General features: G+C 35.5%; 1 protein-coding gene and 1 long non-coding RNA gene across 14 annotated transcripts in view; one reads left to right on the top strand and one right to left on the bottom strand.

The window, feature by feature from the left end:
- The window catches only part of tai (basic helix-loop-helix family member taiman), a 110,570-nt gene that overhangs the window by 28,220 nt on the left and 61,462 nt on the right, over window positions 1-20,888 (top strand). For 4 of the 13 annotated variants that reach the window (XM_081985658.1, XM_081985668.1, XM_081985656.1 and 1 more), the window contains exon 1: window positions 20,069-20,368. The exons of 7 other annotated variants lie outside the window; for them this stretch is intronic. In XM_081985658.1, coding sequence (XP_081841784.1) covers window positions 20,283-20,368 — 86 coding nt within the window. In that variant the 5' untranslated portion in view covers window positions 20,069-20,282. Of the gene's footprint in view, window positions 1-11,094; window positions 11,124-19,610; window positions 19,704-20,068; window positions 20,369-20,888 lie in introns of those variants that run through there. 2 more of the 13 variants (XM_081985660.1, XM_081985659.1) reach the window with 2 other exon arrangements.
- Window positions 1-20,888, bottom strand: part of LOC145733072 (uncharacterized) — a 43,803-nt gene that overhangs the window by 18,943 nt on the left and 3,972 nt on the right. The gene's annotated exons all lie outside the window — the stretch shown is intronic.

Here is a 20,888-nt window from a genome sequence, read left to right as displayed (position 1 = left end):
TATCTGTTCGCCTCCAGTGCATATTCGGTTCTCGCCTCGACCTTCTACGCCGCTGACCAAATGGAGTCGTTCCCCGCCCACACCCCGACACTGTATGCCGAATGCACACACATGTTGATTTATGTTCTTCGAGATCCTGAGATGTATCTGCCTTTGTAATGCTATAAAGTACAAAGTAATATAATTGTTATAAGTATGTCTCGATTTGGAAGGAAAATGAAGGAGGTAACCAAGTGTAGGCAGCTACCAACACGATCCAATTTTCAGAAAGCTATCATTTCGTTGGAGTTTTGATGACTACAACATTAACGTTGTGTACACACCAAAAGAGAGGGCGAGACGTTTAGTCTTTGTTAGCTTAGAATTCAATTTAAATTTTGGAAAGAAAATTTTTAAGGGTCTGAAAAGTTTGCTTTGGGATTAATTAAAGAGCTTCAATTGATTTGGACAGGAGGGAGAATAAACGGAGTTGGCGGCTCAAGCATCAGACTGATTAAATCATCTATAAAATTCTTTCCTAAAAGAGTTTGAGAAGAAAAACAAAATAATTGCGCCCAATTTTTTAAAGTTGTTTTTCTTATCAGAAGAGCCAATAACTTCGCATCCATGACGGATGGCGGTCATTGTTTTTCTGCATGCGAGTTTTCGTCAGTGTGAGGCAATTTTGCTTGTCTGCCGCTCTTATTTACGGCATTCCAGTTTATTTATGTGGTTTAATAAAATTGCTGGCGTTTCAGGATGCTTTAGCTTCAGACTGGATGCTTAAATGCTCAGACGCCATTTACGGTATAGATATTATGTAATAGATTATATTATAATGTCATTTATATATTAACATGACCTTTACTGTCTAATCTAAACACAGAATTATAGTAATGCAAGCTACTTAGATAACTTAAATCATTTTGATTAACATACTTCTGAGTAATATATTCTTAAGCGCATACCATCGTCTACAGCGAAAACATGAGTGAATAATGTGCAATAAGAAGATTTAAATAGTATATCAGATATAATATATAGTGTGGTCCAAATTGGTGATGCATGTATGGGGATATCCGTTACCGTATAGATATACCGGATCGGTTAAATGGGGAAAGTTTTAGAGAATTTTATGTGAAATTTATTTCCGGTTTCCAAATTAAATTATCTTTCTCCGTTTTCCGGAAAATTGGGAAAACGTCAGAGGCTGCATTTTAAACATTCTTTAACAAAGCCAAAAACAGTGTTGAAACCTAGACATTATTAAGGCACTTTTTTACGTAGAACACGATGACGTAATTAGAAAAAATCTATCGTCATTGGTTTCCGAGATATGGATGATAACTTTGTAAGCCATCTTGAAGGCGGCCATAAGAAAGTAGAAAGTGCCTTAATAATGTTCTTAGTGTTAAGGAATGTTTAAAATGCAGCCTCTGACGTTTTCCCAATTTTCCGGAAAACGGAGAAAGATAATTTAATTTGGAAACCGGAAATAAGTTTCACATAAAATTCTCTAAAACTTTCCCCATTTAACCGACTCTGTAGCTCTTACCGTTTTCGAGATCCCAATACATGTAGAAGCAATTTGGGACACACTGTATTCAATTAGCACAACAAACGAATTGCATTTGATGTTGTAGCTAAAGCTTTGGTGATCATTGTAACAACTAAAAGGATACAAATTAGTTACTGCAAAAATTATTGTTAATGTTGCTACTCAATTAATTGGGTTGTAGACCATAAATCAACAAATTACTATTATGCGCAGAGAAGGAAGTTAAACAGAAGGAAAATAGTTCTGCACCTTTATTCAAAAATTCCGTTTTGTTGTCTTTTGTGATAAATGCAGGTGTGATCTTTGGTATTTGTTAGTTCTTTTGTTTTCTGCAAGTGTCTGTTAGTCCAGAAAGTGCAACAATCTTCATACAAATTTTGCTGTTTAAGGCTTCAAACAACAATATACGTATGTCTGGATTTTTTTTTTAAAACCTTGTTTAGTATTGAAGTTGTGGCCATTCACACACACACAAAAAAACTTTTTGCTTTACAAAATAGGAGATTACCTCGCCCCTTACAACCAACTAGTTTACCCTCCTTCTATAATTTGAAGTCCAATTTTATTTTAATTTGTTATAATTTTCAATTAAGTGTGTCGTTCCATTTTTGACAATTTTGTAGAGTTAGGGTTAACTGAAATTTGAGTATTAGTAACATATTTTTATATTTTGTTTTCGGGAATTATTTATTACTCTCTTTTCCGGGAACCAACGGAACCCCGGAAAGGTAGAATTCGTTGGTTCGAGTCCAGCTGAATGCCAAAAATTTGATTGCATTTAAAAATATTGCCAACTTGTCATGTAATATTCAGTCCTTAAAATACTGGTTTTCATTTCTTTGATTAGAATGATAAATAGTTTCAACGGATAGTTCCATTAATCTTTTTGATCCATTTCCCTTAACTGCTAGAAACTTCCGATAAATTGCTTCGTAAGTATATCCTTTTTGACTTTATTTGCACCAATTTGTATACAGCACATTCGCTTTTAACATCCTACAAATCTTTTTTTCTTGTTCGACATTTCCGTTGAATTTTGTAAGATTTTTTTATACATAGGATGGTTCTACAGCTTTATATTATTTACCTCGTGATTCTCCATGAGAAACACTTTGGATGACAACTTCCGCCGTCTGTTTCTTCTTCAACTTCCGTCAATCTTCTAACATTGACATTTTCTGTAACTTACATTTTATTGTCACTTATTATGTTTTAGTGTCTAGAAAAATTGTGTAAGCTGTTATGACATGTAACATCCAATAACAAAGACAAATTAATTCGATAACTCGATTGCTCGACGGAGAGGAAAGGCAATACCTATTCGGCTTGATTGATAGTCAATGATTCAACGCAAACAAGCTGTTTGTGCGGCGCGAGTTATTTGTAAACGTCAAATAAATCATTGACCGATAAATCTATCGATGATTGCAAAATAGCCGGGGCAAAAACGAACAAGAGGTTGACACAAAGTTAAAAATAGCGAATTTTTATAAGGCTGATTTACAACGGCAATACAACGGGAGCGTCTAAAACTCGGGCTGCAATAAATAGTGGGCTTCCGTAATAAACGTCCGGATTTGCTCTGGAATTGGGAGCGGATAAAAGAGCCGGGGGTGGTGGTGGTTCTGAATGCACTAGCTCGCTTAGGTTTTTCCGTTCAGAAGCCAGCTAGCTGAATATAAATAAATGGAGTTTGTAAGGATTCGCTTAATCCTGACATTCATATTAAAATATCTACTATTTGACTGTGCACTTTATAGTACACATTCTGGTTGCTAGAGAATTGCAATGACAGTTTCTTTATTAACAGTCAGAATAGAAGTTCAATGTCCTACTCACAGTTTGACTTAATAATTATTGTCTGTTAATACATAAGATGGTTGCCATCCCCACACGTACTGTTCCTGCAGTATGATAACTAAATGCAGACTTAACTGAAGCATAATATGACAACTGGATTTCAGGAAGGATGCATCATCTGCAATAATTATTTTGATGTGGAGGATCGAATGACTTGGAACTGTATAGGATCAGTGATCCATCCTTACTCCCACCAACATCATAACGAAAAACACTTATAAATAATGCTGATTGATTGCAGTGACAATGATGGAACACCCACTGGTTAATAATTCAAATATCAAAGGAGTTTAAAAAAAGATATTGGCCTGCTATGCATCATCCTTTGAGAAACAGATGGCAGTGAGGACACTAAGTGTAACTACATCACATACGCTGAATCTGCATAATATGAATTAAAAACTCATGCCAAGATAGCTCTATTCGAGGTCTAAAAATAAAATAAAAAATGCATTCACTAACCAAGGTTAGCCAACTTTATTGCCAAACAGTTTTTACTCCGCATAAAATAAACGGAACGTTCAGCGACTCCTGGACAACGCACTCCATGTTTACTATTTACACAACTTTTCAGCTCGTTGCCGGTCGATTTGCCGCGTGGTTTTGGCAATTCCATTGGAAACCTGGAGAGCATCTCAGTTTGTCGGTAAAAGGTCGGCAAATTTTCGGCTTAGGGGCGTTGCCTTCATCGGCCGACCTTGACCCTGGAATAACCTGCCCCACGGCCGTAACGACAAACGCGGTCGATAAGAGGAGCGAGGCCGGTTTGGTTATCGATCTGCAAAATTTTTACGGCGCTGCCAAGTTTTTCTCTATCGACTGAAATATCGCAGTTCACAAGCACATTCACATACACTTATCCAGGCTACGCTCGTCCAATGATGGGCGGTCGTAGATTGCGGAGGCAAAGTAACTAAAATTAGAAGGCGTAGGTGGAACGATTAACGGGTTAACGCAAAGCTTCGGCAACGTTGCTGCATATAGCGCACGCAAAACGATGCGTGCAAGCCTATCCAGATATCCAGAAGCGTTTTTGTCTGGTGCGTGCCTCGAGGTTTCCCTCCTCGATAAGGTACAGGAAGAGCTGGTCCGGGTAGAGGGCGGTGATGAATGTGTCTGGATCGTGAAATGAATGACCGGATTCCGGATCCAGAGTTTTGGTTGGTGGTTGCCACGGAACCACGGAAATTCTATATCATATAATTGTACAATATTTTTTTCGGAATAGCTAGTTTATCTTCAACCATACCACAAAATTCTAAGCAATACATTTCAATTAAAATGCTGACAAGTGGAAAGCAGTAACATTCTTAGAACGCAATACAAAGGACTGTAAATATCACTAGATCATTTTCAATTATAAACTTTTATCTCAAAGAATGACAATAAAAGAAAGTCAATACTATGAAATTAAATCATAACATTGGTTATTATTTAGAATGTACCCTAAAGACGAGGGATGTTGTTGAACCCGTCATGGGAGCAAATTGTGTTCTTTCAATGTTGAATAAAAGAGTTTATTAGCATTTTGATTTTTTGTTATGATAAATATTTTCTGTGGGAAGAACACTGGAATTGATAAGCACGTTGAAATTTGCAGCAGTAAAATTATTAGCGTTGAATATATTATACATTAAATTAAGGCGATTAATTTCAATTAAGCGAGGACGGTCGATAGCCCGGTTTTTTTTTGGGAGGTCGTTTATTAAAACGTTTCAAAGGAAATTTTGGGAAAACGACCCGGGAAATATTAATTTCAATAAAGTTGTTTACTAAAAAACGCCTTCGGTCGTGAAAAATTGCGCTACTTTTGGTAAGTAATGGAGAGGTGAATTTGGCGAAGAGTAATATCCTGCTTTTTGAACTTGTTTTCAAATTGAAATTAACTCCTAAAAAGTACCATATTCATCACTAAACGATCGTTTCTTCCTTCGTCGGGAACCTTGAACGTCGGGCGGCACATTTTTTTTTCTGTTTCCTGCTTCGTGATTCTTTTCTGTAATGTTGGGTTTTATACGCTAATTAAATTAATGACGGCACCACTGCTCATTATGCATCTTCATCTCGCTTTTGTAACGATCCGTTTCCTGTGTGGCCTTTTCAACCGCCCGTTACGTCATCGTGGTGGTAGTTTTCATGAAGTCAAAAAAACATTTTATTGATTTGGTAAAAGAAGAAAGGGATGTGGGTGACAAACCATTTCTGTACAATTCTAAAAGGGTAGGTTCAGATATATTATCAAAATATGGAAACTCTGAAGAAAGGTGAAGGCAAGTATGTCACGGAAAGTCTTGTGAAGATCATCCAGGAAATCACGACAATTTCCTGAATTGTTACTTCTTTCCAACTTCTTCTAAGATAGACGAGTCATTTTCAAGTTACACAGAATGTTAGCAACATTATACATATTGTCCCCTGGAAATTACCAGCATACTTCCATACACATGGTTCAGCAGACTCTAATCTAAACCTTTTAAATTAATACAATAAATTGTCAATAAGCTAGTTGCAAAATTAATTCATGCATTTGGCATAACGTATGATTCGAAGGCTGATATTGATGATAAATTTAGATAATGATGATATAGTTCAAATTAGATTAAATGAAGGAAAGGTGAATAGATAACAAAATGCATATGAATGGCTTGTATATGATTGAAGACGAATAGTATATGGATTGCTGCCACTAGCTCATCTCTCAAATAATAGCGCATGTCTTACTCTTGCAATATTTGGATAGATGTAAATAGTATTGTTCACCTTAATATGACAAGATTTCTGGAGTCTGATACGATGTGTAATGTTTGTTTAGAAGAATAGAAGTAGTCATATTACAAGTTGGGTTAGGATGGAAGGATTGAAATGATTCTATGAGCTAATCAAATCTTGGCAAATTTAGTACTCAAATTCTGTATGGCAATTGTTTCATTATTTAGTGGTGGGCAGTTACTAAACACAATTAAGAGGAAAAAGGATTGTCAAGACCGCTCCTGGATTAAGTGATTTATCAGGAGCGAGGGAGCGTTTCCAGGCCAGCCAGACGGGCCTAATGGATTTTGGCAGGGCGACGAGACCGCGTTGTTTACAAGTGGATCATCGTTTTGGGGCGCGCCTTCGTCTCCCCAACAGCGACAAATTCTTCCATCGATTCAGTTTCGCACGTCGACCGGCCGTGCCGAATTGAATTTGTCGTGCCGCCCTGGAAACGGCGGCATGGAGGGCGGAGGGCCGCCCAGGTGATCGTGTGGAAATCGGCGTCGAGCTTTCCCTGTCGAACTGCACCAGGCAGCTGCTGCGTGCCCTACCTGGATCGATGCTATCTTGTTTTTCCTTTCGGTTATGGAATTTGCCACGTGGCTGACAGAATTTTGCCAAATATCAGAATTTCGGACTTTGCTGCGATTTAATTAATTTCCTGGTAAAAAAATAGACTCATTTTACACGAAATAATATTTTAATAACGCATTTTTGAAATGTTCTCATGTTCTCAAACACTTCAAAAATTAAAACTTTGTAGCTATACTACATTAAAACAAAATCGATCTATATGTATATAATAACGAGTTTATACACTCTTTTTAAGTAAACGTTATTTAATGGCCGCAGGTAATTTTGCCGTTATATTTATTAACATCATAACCATTACAATTCAATTACATTGAAATAACATTAATTACGATAACTCTTTCGTTTTAGTGCATGTTTTTTTACTGAATGTTATGATGAAATATTTAAACATAATTGTTAGGCTGTTCAGTGAAGTAGGGTTGAAACAAACATTTATCTTGATTAGAGTTTATAGTGTGTAGTTTAATGTTTATTTTATGGGGTATTGATGGAGAGATAGGTGGCACGTTTTTAAAGTTTTAAATTGATTCTTAACTAAAAACAGTAGATTTTTTAATTGTGATTATTGCTGTGACACTGTTCATTAAGTCAGTTCCAACATTTCACAAATTATTAAAACATCTAGTTTTATGACTAATTTCAACTACTAACGACCAGCAGACAGCGAATCTAATTAACTTCTAATAATTCCGATTAACTGAATCTGACGTAGCAATAGAAGCATATTTTAATTTTAACCTTCTGATTAATAACTAAGTCTGTTAATGAATTTACGGGTGAACGGGTTGTTGTTTAATTAGCAAACTCTTATTAGTTGTATTAATATTATTTTAAACCATACAAAATGTTTAGAAATGTAGAAGCAACCTTGTTTTATTTGTGGGATCTCTAGAAAGCCTTTCTAGAAAGCCTTTTAATTTTCTAGAATATGCTATTTTAAGTGTTAAACACTCCAAACTTCTCTCCCTCCTATAAATACTTTATTTCTTCTCTTCTTGCAACTCTTAATCTTTCCTTTTGTTTAGTTGTTAATTTTGGTCTGGTAGAATACAATTGTTGGGGCAAATATAATATCTACTTAAATTTGGCGTTTTTTCTTTCTTTTCACTTCTTCTCTACATATTATTTTTTTTATTTACCTTCTTGTCCATATTAAGTCGTTGTAAACTCTTCTCTTTTCTAAAACTAAATTAAAAAAACTAAATTCTTCACTATCATTCAGAATCAGCAGTATCTCAGGTAAACGTCAAAAAAATCTCCTGTTTAATGTATGCGTATTAAAACGTGAAAAATATGGGTTGGTACTGGGTGGTTAATATCAAACCAGTCACGATATGAGTCAGGACTGTGATCTGCCTTAACGGTTTCACGATAATACGTCAAGGTAATTAATGCATACGCTATCTTGTCCTGTTAAGGCAAATCACAGTCTGAAATCGTTTACTTTTTATGGACCTTGATTTTTTTCCAAAAAAATTGTTATTCACTGGTACACTATTTATATGTATTTTGAATGGAATTCCACTACGTAATATAATATGAAATAAAAACTTTATATGGGAATGACAAATATAAAAAGGAAAAACAGGATTTGCAGTAGTACCTCATCAACCGGACAGGTGCAAATATCGAAAACCATAATTCGGCTATTTTTTCGTCGTTAATCAGCGTGGCACCGACAGGCCTTCGTGGGCGATAAACCGAATTCAGGCAACGCTAACCTGCGGGAAGTCAACTAATAAGGCCGTTTACCTGGAGGCCTTCGCCGACAAAAGCCAGCGCTCTTTTGCCTTCGATCAGGAAAATCGTCGCCGAGTTTTCCAACTGGAAGCGGTGGACTGTGTTTATGACCGTAGATCTTAAAGGTGTTTGGATGGCAATGACCTTCTGGCTTGGCAGAGTTTGGGGTACGTTTTTGAGGGCAATGACTTGGGTTGGGGGTGTAATTCGAGTAAGGAAAAGGGAGACGGTTGACGCAGTGGCGCGCGTTTTACTTTTCACTGACGATAAGGGCGTTTAATAGTGATGAAGTTGACTAGCAATTAATTGCAGTTTGCCTTACAGACCGATCCAGATTAATCATTTCAAATTGACTTGCTGCCTGCCGTGGCTTTTGTTGGAGATGTCGAAGCTCGTTTTGTCCAGAAGGGATCATTTATCATCGTCATACTGACGAGCGGCTTCACGCAATTTGAACGGATTTCACTTTAATGCTAATAAAAGTGCACCCTGAACTGGTTAACATTTCGAATTTGTCACTGATTGTTCTAGTTGATTAATTAATTTGAAGTTTTTTCCTCGTTAATCTTACAGTTTTACAGTCCGGTTCTGAATTGCTAATGCACTTGACAAACTAGTCTTTAGGTGAATTAATTTAAGATTTAAAACAGACGTACCGTATGTATTTAATTTACCGTTACTCAGATGAGGAAAGTTAATGGATTTTTGACGGTTTTTCGTTGATCAAGAATAAACTCAATTTAGTGACGAGAGGAATGCACTATACGGAAAGCTTTTACATAGTGTTGATACGCTAAATGGCGAGGACACACCTAAATATGTACACGTTAGAACTTTAATTGAGACGATTATTGTTAGCCACTTTTATGACGCCTTAATCAGGGTTGGACGTATTGGGACAAAAGCAATTAGGCTACGCTCACACAATGATGATTGTCAAAGTTCGGGCAGTTTAGCCGTGCAAACTGCTGCAGTTTATGTTATTGCGACGTTTCAAGGAAATGCCATTTAGTTTTCTAAAGTTTAATTATAAGATGTGCCAACATGCTTAGTTTTATTCCGTAATAGGGTATCTAATTTAAAGTTTGTACCTAGAACACTTGTGGTGCTAAAAAAGGTTCATATGGATTGGATTATTGCTTGGTGTAGTAAATCAATGAAGCAAAACACTTGTTGTGTTGTGGACACTGAAAAAAAATAATTTAAACTATTTACCTACATTTTCATAACTGTCCTTGAATACTTATCAAACCTTTGGCCCTAAGTTTTGGCATCTCTTCCTATTTTGATCGTAACTAATTGTTTTTGGAAATTTAATTTTACATAGTCCATCTAGTGTAGAAATTGTCTCTGTAAGGTAGAATACCTAATTTTCGTTTACTAATACAACACCCATTAAATTCTTATTTTAAGACAATGTATTTTTTTCAAAGCCGTTTGCTGTGACTGCGATGTCCAGCTTTCAAACCATCTTTTTAGGGGTCTTTCTGGAGCTTAAATACCTCTTTGTATCGGTTTTTATCTAAGCTCAAGTCAATTCTTGGCGGAAGTGACAGAACCCAGCCAACACTACCTCTACTAAGACCTATGTTCCTAACTATACTGTTTACTAAAGATACACAAACCAAACCTCTTAGCCATGCGGCATCCTTCTTTAGATCGGTCTGCCACCTACTTTCTTATTCCTTATGGTATCCTTTGACGTATCCAATTTAATTCACAGCATTCCCCCTTTAGACTGCATTCACTTAGAACTTGTTGGCTGGTTGTATACATCTGGATTTGGAGACCCTCTAAGTTCTTGAATAGGATTTTTCTGGCCTAGCTGTGGAATCCCACTTGCCGAAATTTTCAAGGAAAACTTCTGCAAAATACTTTTCCGAATATTATGTTTATGACATCTTTTGTTTTTTCAATGGAACCTTAGATAAACTACAAGAACTTTTTCAAGAAGAAAGAGAAAAGCTTCACTATAGAGCTTGAGTCCTCTCCTTTTTTGATCACCAATCTAATCCAACTAGATAGTGTAACAAGAAAATATGCAATACAAACAAAGATGCGGTAAGAGTGAAATGGGATGAGATAATTTATTAAAAACAAAGAAGGAATAGTCTATCAATGAGAGAAAGAATAAACCAATCCAATTTGTTTTTTAAAATATATATGTGTATTTTAAGGATATTAAATTTTCCAAGCGTTTCAAATTAAACACAGTTTTAATTTAAAAGTGAAATTACAATCTTTTTGATGTATTGCCTAATTCTCATTCACTATCTAAACAGCTACGCCGATAACAATGTCCTTAACAATTTAGTTGGCGGACAGGTTTTTGTTTTCCGAGTAAACTCGTCATAAAAGCAGTGACAAATACCCGCGGGATAGTCCAAGTCGCCATTACAATAAAGAAGTACCAATCGGCCGAAGGGTACCGTTAAGATAACATTCCGTCTTTATTGCACTCGCAGTCGCTTGTACTACCGCAAATATTACTTCGAAAGTAAAAGAAGAGGAAAGAAACGCACACACAAAACGCGTTCCTTATTCGCGCCGTATAACATTAACATACTGGGTGTGAAGTCCGTCCGGACCGTTAGAAATTGGATGCCGTTTGGTTACGAGAACTGATGCTCGTTTATGGGTTAGTGTGATAAGACCAGGACTTTTACGTAACCGGTTGTCCTATAGTTTTTTTTTTGTTTCAAGTAGGCTGTTTATCACTTATCTACAGAGTCAAAGGTACAATACACGGGCATTTTTTTCTGATATGCAATAGTAATTGCATACCTCGTAGGTATTGTTTTTAACGTATTAAATATAAATTATGAAAATGGGTTATTTGAAACCTGTGTGACATATAATGTATATTTTGAATATTACAACAATGTTTTTGATACTTGTTTTCAACTGTCATTGAGAGTCAAGTTAAACTTTGGATATGTTTGTAATACTAACACTGAAATATTGAATAATTATTTACGATTTTTTTTTTTTTTCAGGTAAGAGATTCCAGATTTTCTGCATTTAAACAATTTGGTAAGGAATTTTTGTTATCGCTGTTACGTGTATATGAACTTATCAAACTGTAACTACCTGTATATTAATAATGATGTTTTTGTGTCTTTGTCCTGGAAAGTACCTTCTTATCAGTAAAGTCTTTTTTGCTATGTTGCAAAAAGTAACTTACATATGGATAATACCGATATTATTAGATGACCGTTTTTTCCATGGTATGTTAATGTATTAACCAAAAATATATTATGTTTTTGATATGAGAAATCATAGCCTAGAACTTTTGGTAGAAATTAAGAAAATAAGTTATTACATTCTGAGAAATGGTTGTCATCATTCTTTGATTTTGATTTTGCTTCACTTCTTTTCCATCGCCATGAAAGATTCTCAAGTGAATCATGAACTATTACCAAGAAAAGTGATAGAAGAAGGATGTAGCGTTGAGGAGAAACATACTTAACCAAACAAAATTTGTTTGCTTTTACAGAACTAATATGTAAAATGCATATTATTTATATTAAGTTAATATAGTGCCCGCGTTTCGTAATCTTTTAATACACCGTAGGAATGAATGTAAAAAAAAGAAATTCGCCTGCAGTAAATCTGTAAATCTTTGACCACGAAAGCCAAAATAAAAAACAAAATTTATTTCTTTGCATGACTGCCCCATTTTTCTGTGGTAAGACCGCACGAAAATGAATTTAATGAGGCTCGGCTTAATCACCTAGAAACATCAACAACTCAGCTTCAGCTACGTCACGCCTGATGGTCACATGATCAGCACGCAAACATACAATTTTTTTCCGATCAGCCAATACAATCGTCACCTGTTGTCTTCATGAAAACCGAACGGAATTGTCGGTTTGGTTTTATAATAACCTGTTATCGCACACTACGGCAAAAGTAGGACATCCGCACAACGCATGTAATATACCGCTTTATCCTCGGAGGACTCGGCCGAGCCACGCATACAAATTACACACAAATGTATAATCTGGTGACGTAGTCGCACGGTTACTATACACTATGGACGACAAAAAAAGTAGAAATAATCGGAATTAGATCTGGCGGTCAGGACGGCCACAGTGTTTTCAAACTTTTAGGGTAAACGAATTTATAGCCAACATTGTACTGATGTTTTTCGGACCAAATCACTGGAACCTCACTGTAGATGACCTTTTCTTGTATACATATGCAACTTATCATAGAGCGTTATCACAATTCTTGTTCGTCTCCATATACTACTAACTAGAATAATTATTACAATATTATTAATTATTATTACGCCACTCGACAAGCAAAATATCGCACCGTTCACATGCACACCGTATGCATACGAGACATTTCCATAAAAAGAACGACAGCTGTTGGTTTGAATCTGTTTTCGGAATCGTATCAATCGGCAATGGCATTCGATGCGGAAAAGGCCATTAACGACATATGTGGGCAATCCTAGAATGGATTTGTTTGTCTATTGTTTCGCGTAAAATGATAAAGTAGTTTATGGAAAATATGCTGTAGAGCTGATATTTTTGAGATTTTGCTACTTTCATAAAACAGTTTTTAAATTTGATTTGTTTAATGAGTTATGATTGTATTATTTCTTATCAGACAAATGTTATTAATTCTGCCGGAAAAAGCATAAATTAACTTAAGTAAAAAAAATTTTACATAGAAATTATTTGAAAGGAATTTGATAACTGACTCATCTGAGTTTTGGTTTTACTTCTTTTTTGTGAAATCTGAAGCAAAATACAAACCAGTTTCCAATGTGTAAATAGCACATGACACCTAACGTCATCCTATACACTTTTACGATCATTTGGTTGGTACATCAAAGTGTTAACGTCCAATATACTGCTTTTCAAGACCAAACTGAAGTCACATCACCCTGTTTTGAAAAACTTCACTTAAATAAAAAATAAGAGAAAATTAAAATTTTGTTAAGAATATTTTTGAACGACAAAACATGTTACTGACTGCAAAATTAATACAGTTTCTTTAAATCCTCGAATTTAGCAGCAGCATTCTACATTTTTGGTTTGTTGCACAATTTCGGTAACTCTCACCTTTTCCAAGATATTCGATTTTTATTTTTTTTGGAAATTGCATCAAATTTTTGAAAATTACGTTTCTGCTATATTGTTGGGGTTGCCTCTAAGAAGCTCAAAATGTTTGTCTTCACGTCGTGAACGTATACAGGGTGTTCAAAAAAGTTGTGACCCGGTTTACGAAAATTTTTATTAATTTTTGTTGGAAACTGTTTCAAAATTTAGAATATTTCGTATCTACGACATTTTTGAGGGTTTTAGCCACTGTGAAAAGCGTTATTTGCTTTTAGTAGTATCATTCCAGTTATTACATAAAAAGTAAATGTTTTTGTCTGTTTAACTTTTTTCTGAAAAAAATTGACTTCATTGTTATTATTCCCTCTGGCTTTCATATTTTTTCTTAATCTTTTGTACTGCTTTATACAAACATTCTATACGATTTTATTAAAAAATAATGGCGAGTTTAAATCAGAAAACTGAAAGTGAAAGACCAATTTTGGACTGTAAAAAGCTTTTGCCCTCGTAAGTTTAGCGGAACGTGTGACGTGCATTGATGGATCTTCGGATTCACTATTTCACTATAAGGTTGCAACACACCTTATTAAACAGATGTTGGATGCAATTAAGAATCCTTTTTGTTTTTTGTATGTATTTGTTATGTCCTTTACTGAATAGGTGTATAGGACACTTGAGGATTTACTTCCCTTGTTCTACAACATCATCTGGCATTTAATGTGTGTGAATGTAGAAGAACTGGAAGATTTAAGATTACACTTTCACTTGTAAATATGTAAGAACAGGGCTTGAATGTATTACCTAAGTTAGTTCCATAATCAATTTAAGTGTCAAGACAATGTTTGAGCAATCTAGCCGAGGTAGTTTTACGTCAATAGCTTTAAATTTGAGAAAACGCACATTGATTTAATTATTATTGTCCGGTCCTCGAATAAAGCATTCGAAAACAAAATTGTTGGCAACTTACGAACGGGGAGACCTTTCAAAATTTATGGCGTGCGACGAGCTTAATACGTTAGCCAACGTTCGCACTGTTCAGCCTCATCTACAACGAAAGTAACAATAAGTTGTCTCATGATTGCTGAACGTCTACCGTTACATTATAAAATGGCCATATTCCATAAGAGAAAATAAGAAGAAAGAAGCTATTGTGAAGGCAACCCCAAAAATAGCGACGTGTATCTGCATTATTTGATCTTCAGTTACAATCGAACATTGACTCTTGTGTTGCATAAAGGTTTTTCCATCGTAATCCCTAACTTATCTTCAATGCTTCTTTGCTGGGTTTTAAATAAAGATAACTGCAAGTCACTTTTAACATGATGTATCGGGTTTTCACATTAATCAGGTCCGGACCAGGTTCGAATTTAGTCATTCATGTCGCCTTGTAGTGCGGCATTGACACACTGACACTATAACACAACATACGGGCTTGGATTTTCCTATAAGGTGTCTTCCCCTGAGAATTCTAGTGCGATCAATTGATGAATGACGAACATAAAGTATGAAATAAAATACGCTTTAGTCTGTACAACCGTACGAGACAAAAACGAAAGTTCTTACCGTAAAGTGAACAGCCAGCGCCCACCACATACAAATCGGTAACAGTTTCGTAATAAATTTCACTCTTCAGTCTAGATTTGATAATCTGAAAATGGCTTCTTTGGGGCGACACTTGCGTGGCCGGTATTGCTATTGTTTTCTTCAAGGTGTTCTCAATTAAATTCGCCAATAACCTCAATAATAGTTTCACGCAATTTATAGGTAATATCACATTACATTCTGTAACTTACAAAAAATCTGTACTACTAATTATTCAATTTTAATACTGTTTTATTGTAAATATGTAACAACAAATCTAAATAACCCAAAATTAGAGTTTACAAGCCTGAAAAACCTATAAGAGTGACTAACTTATCGAATAATTGAAACGCAAAATTACCACTTTTTCAAACTTTTCTTACTTTACTACATTTTTGTAGTCCAATAGGCTAACAGTAATAATTAAAAGTTAGCAAAGGTACAGCATAATTGATAACAAACACTGCTAAAGTTACGGGTGATATAAGTGAATGCTGAATATAAATTAGGTTCGTTGCAGTTATTCAAACAGTGTATTATTTGATAATGCGTAACTAGTTTTAACTGGCATGGCTTTTGTTTTTCGGAATTCCTTATTTCATACCCTTGGTTTGCGTTTCATTTACGCAGATATTTTAATATATTTTTCTACGACTCCTATAGAAAAGGGTGAAGAGTTTTGTCACCCTCAATTGAGAGATGAAACTATCACCAAAGAGTAAAGGGCCACCAATAAAAATGAAATCATTTTCACACTTTCTTGACAAATTCCTTTGACTCCTATTATTATCCAACATTATTAACATAGTAGTTAACTGCTGCTTTTTTTCATAAAACATAACATTGGTCGTAGACAAAATTAGATATGCTACTCTGGAGTAAACTGCTTTTTGCACCATCCAACTTCGTTCACTCCCTTGTGCGCAAATAACTATTATGGGACGTTTTTTCGCCCTAAGCGAGTTAAAAAAAAAGTGTTTTTCTTTGAAATATTTCTTTTTAAGTTAAGGCACGTGTTAAACGTGCTTAATTTTAAAATATTACGTGTACGACACCTTTTTCGTAATTGGAAAACAACATTTTAGTCATTTCAGGTGGTAAATCATAGAAGAACCACTCGTCTGCCACTCTCAGAAATTAAAATTATTATTGAACGTAGGTGTGTTTTTTTTTGGGATATTTTTTTATTCCTTAAATCTACCTGCAGGGGGTCTCAACACTCTCAACCGCCGTTTTATGTAAACTTTCACCCGATTTCGAAATTAATTGAAATCTGCTCGGCGAACGTAATTGGAAAACTGTCAAAGAGAGAAAATTAACATGACCGTCACCGGCAGATGCAAAAGTTGCCTTCTTTAGGCAAATAATATTTTTTTGTCCCATTAAATCACAAGTTGAAAAGCGCAGAGGTTGTTTACTCCTAAATTAATATACCAGTCAAACTATCATATTGTAACTATTCACGAATTGTTTTGATTAAAATTGATTAAAAAATCATTATTAAAATCTAAAACTAGAATACAAGTTTCTATAAGCTTATTTTACCGTTCCCTGTGTACCTAAAAAGAATTTAGTAATTGTATTTTGTTCCTTGCATACTATATGACATTATGCCTTTTCCACAATGATTGTTAACATAAGAAACAACACTCCTAATTAAACCAAGAATACTGATCTATCCAGTCTTATGGTGCCATTTTTCCTTCTTAGGTTAGGTTTTGTAGTCTTCTTACTTTTCAAGCACTGGAAAAATTGCGTCAAAAACACAACCTAAACAAACAAAAATACTAACCTAATTTAAGCAGAAAATGTAACTCAGCAGTTGGCTGTCATTTTGTTAAAAACTCTGTTAATAATGCGGATGACAGTGATGTAACAGTCAGAAATGGGTGAACAGACTATGGTTTACCACTCACTTTATTTTAGAAATTCAGTATAGCCCTCATCCACAGGATGTGGAGTGTATAATTACAGTTGTTCCATACACGTAACTCAACGTTTGATCTCAAAAAAATATAGGTCAAGTCGTAAAATATAATTTTTTTTTTTTGGCAAAACGTTTGTTTTGTACCGCAAATTTTGAGCACAGTTAGACCGACTTGAATGACATCATACTGTTGCTAGGAAGTCGTTATACATACCTCGATAATTTTTTCTACCTAATTTTTATTGTGTGCGTTTGGAACAGAGAAAATTCTATAGCTTACACAAAACGTTATTCTGAAAGCAAAAAGGACTAATTAATTATTCGTTTAGGAAGATACGTACGTATATCAAAGCCGGGTGTCGTGTTCCAGAGTTTTACGGCCACCGTGGTCTTTTGATGTTGCTGCGTTATTTATGCTTTGCGACGTTTTCCAAACCCCTCTGTATATTGAATGAAAAAAGTTTTGTTTGATCCGTGATACGTTTTTGGCATGATGCGAGCAAATGTAGTCGACCACTGATATTTTGATGATCCAGATTTAACGTACTCTACATACATTACCCTTGGATTATTTTTGTTAATGGCTTTGGATGTAACTAACTGTATACGGTGTTAAATTCTGCTCAAAGTTTGTATTAACTAGCACCAAAGTAAAATATGCTCTAACAACAAACGATTCAATAAAACAAAGGTTTGAGCTTTCAACAGTTTCTTGCAGAAACACGATTGCCATTCTCTGAGTCAATGTGTGTAGATGGTGGTTTCAAAGCATACATTATCTATGTCAACAAGGTTTTCTAGAGTTTATGTACTGGAGAAGGAATTAACAATCTTCGTCCTACACGTAAAATGTGTGGCAAAGTCTGCTTTTTAGTTTTTTGGAAGAAGTGGTATTACTGATTAAATACAGTAAAGTGATAGGAATTATAAAATAGCGTCTATTCTTACTCTTCTGGAACACAATAATATTATTTCTTATGTTCGATTTGGTTCAGGTCCTTAAAGTAACTATAAGCTCTGATTTAAATTTTGGGCACACTCTGGATGTCATTTCGGTCGTTGACGATATCATAGACACATTCAAATTAAAGTAAATAGGGTTTGTTGGCAGTATTGTTCATATCAATGATAAAATGTATGGATTTTTAGGTCAAGCAAGTTTTAATCCTCTTTGTTTGGTGTATTACGATATACACTTTTAGTATTTTTCGGTCTTGGTAATTCACTATCTTTTTAACTGTTTTTGAGCTGCCAGAGCTTCAAAGATGGTTATTTTTCTATTGTGACTGTATTACAACCAATTCTGGTATAGGGAATGGTTCAGACACCATTTTCCTGCTAAATGACAATAAATATAGCTGACATTCAGAATACTGGTTGGTTAATCCCATATTGTACCAAAATTTATAAAATAATCTTATGTCGTAAAATCTGCTTAATAAAAGGAAATTGCGTGGAATAAAGCTCATCCGAACCAAATTCAGAAACCGTTTCGTTTTTTTCTTCTGTTTTAAATATTCCAAGAGTTCTTCTTCAAGTGCTATTCATTTCTCCAAACTCTTCGTTATCAGGATATTTTTTTCTTCCTATGTGTTTTTCTCACCTATTTTGTCATTATGAAATAAGATCATAAGATACATTATACCTAAAGTTTGCAACTTATAAGTTTCAGAGGCACTACTAAGTGAGTGAGTCAACCCAAAAAAGATAGTAAATCGGTAATATGTGATGAACTAAATTGGGAAAAACGACGTCAGTCATACGTTCTCTGTTACTCCATTAAACTCCAGGGCCCAGTTCTCAGAACCAAACAGCATAATAGCTGTAGAAGAATTAGAGACAATTCTTCCTATCTTGGAACCAAATGCTGGAACGCCAGTTTGTCAAATGGACAGAAGATATCTACAAAATTATAAGATTTCGGATAAATTTATATTTTTTCAATACGTTAATGAAAGTGGGTTGATAAAACCTTTTGCAAGAGAAAATCCTCCTCTTCTAAATCATGTGGTCTTTGCCTACAGGGGCCTAATTCTTGAAAGCAGGGACCGGAGTTCTCAAGAGAATTGTTGATAGAATGTGACCGAAGAAGCTGACAATGGCGGGTTCCTGTCACATTCTACAGGTCTTTCTCTTGATTATTCCCTTCCCTCGTTTCAAGAATACGCACCCAGAAGTTCGGATGAGTACCTTTCGCTTCCGGAGAGTGACTGACTTCCCTTCATCACCTTATGGGTGCGTTTCTTTTTACACGATTCCATTTATTTCTGTTGGTTCTGCCAGGAAGTCGGTTAACCATTGCTTTTGTACTAAGCTTTGTTTTTGCTTTCTTTAGTAGTATGTAACTGTTTTAGAAACCATATGGTATTCTCTAGCAAGTCCCATCACTAGCATCCAACGTGCTGCAATTTGTTTTCGCTGATGGATAAAATGCATTACTATATAAACTTTGAGTAATAATAGTGTCATTTAGCAAAAAAGATAACACAATCCTGAACAGCGTTATCAATTATCATTTCGCTCGATAACCTAGTAGTAGGTATAGCAGAAAATGGGAATGTCGTGGGTCAACAATGTTTTCGTTGTGTCTCTAGCGCGACAGCTACATGAATCTGCAACAGAAAAATGATAAATGGTAAGTTCTACTCATAATACCTTGTGATATCGATCTGCATATTTAGAAGAAATAAAAGCAAAATTGAAAAGCGAAAAATCCACCTTCGACGACTAAGAAGGTCGAAACCGCGGTATCGCAAAAAAGTTTCAGATGCAATCCTATCGCGCGACGTTGCCAATTTAGATTTGCGATTGCATTGAAATTGTTGTAGCAAAATGTTCGTTGGTTTTGTGTGGAAAATGAATGTTACTGAGTCAGGTATGGCAACGCAGACTCAGTACTCGAGCGTTTTCGCTCTTCTTCGCCTGCGTCACCGCGACCTACTAACCTCATTAGCGGACCTCACGGCGCTGTTGCGAGGGCCGCGGCTTCTCGAAAGCGAACGAAACCATTGAGTAGTCGACGGCCGCGAAGTGAGGAACGGAACGCCAATCGCAATTCAGTGGCGTCGCGACGCCGTTGTCGCCGTCGACCCGGCAAAACTTATTTTATTGTCGACGTGAGTGCTTTTTAGCCATGAAAGAGTGTTGTTCTTCTAGTCAGTGGGTAACTGTGCTGTGATAAGAGTTGTCGCTTTATTTGGATGTATAGTGGATTATGTTGGAACACAGTACAATGTATCTTAACGTTACACCCCCGTATGAAGAGGACACCTCGTTTTTTCCGGAGTTTTACAATACACGGTGGGTGAGCTATGATTTAGGTTTTTTTTTTTCTTATTTGTGATATCACAAATTTAAACTTTAACTAAGCAAGTATTAGGAGAACTTTGTTTGTACAATATACGAATTTTTCTTGTAATGTAAATCCAAACCTTAATTCAGTCAAGTACGAAGTTTTGGACGAATCAATAATGGAATTCTAAATAGCGTTTGGGTCCTTCGGTGCGGACTTTGACTTTTAGAGCAGCCAAACGCGTAATAGTCACGCCGATAAACAGGGATCCAAACTGGTTCTAATTTCCGTTGCCAAAAACAAAGCTGCCGGTTCGGTATTTGGTCTCGGGATTTTTTTTCTCCTTTCAGCTGCAACTTTGGTTTATAACAAGTTTCTTTGAATTCGAAGTTGATTTGTGTGGAGCCGTTGGATATAATAGGAAAAAAGAAACTGGTATATTGTAATGGGGTTCCTCATCTGGTCTGGTCCTTCAGGCACATATTTGGTTTATCTTGGTAAATTGGAATTCAAAAAAAAAAAAACAGT

This window comes from Ips typographus, linkage group LG8 (genome assembly GCF_016097725.1).
Source record: "Ips typographus isolate SLU linkage group LG8, UJ_Ityp_2.0, whole genome shotgun sequence".
Classification (NCBI taxonomy): Eukaryota; Metazoa; Arthropoda; class Insecta; order Coleoptera; family Curculionidae; genus Ips; species Ips typographus.
The sequence above is the reverse complement of the archived record's forward strand: the minus strand, read 5'-3'. Positions and strand labels throughout refer to the sequence as shown.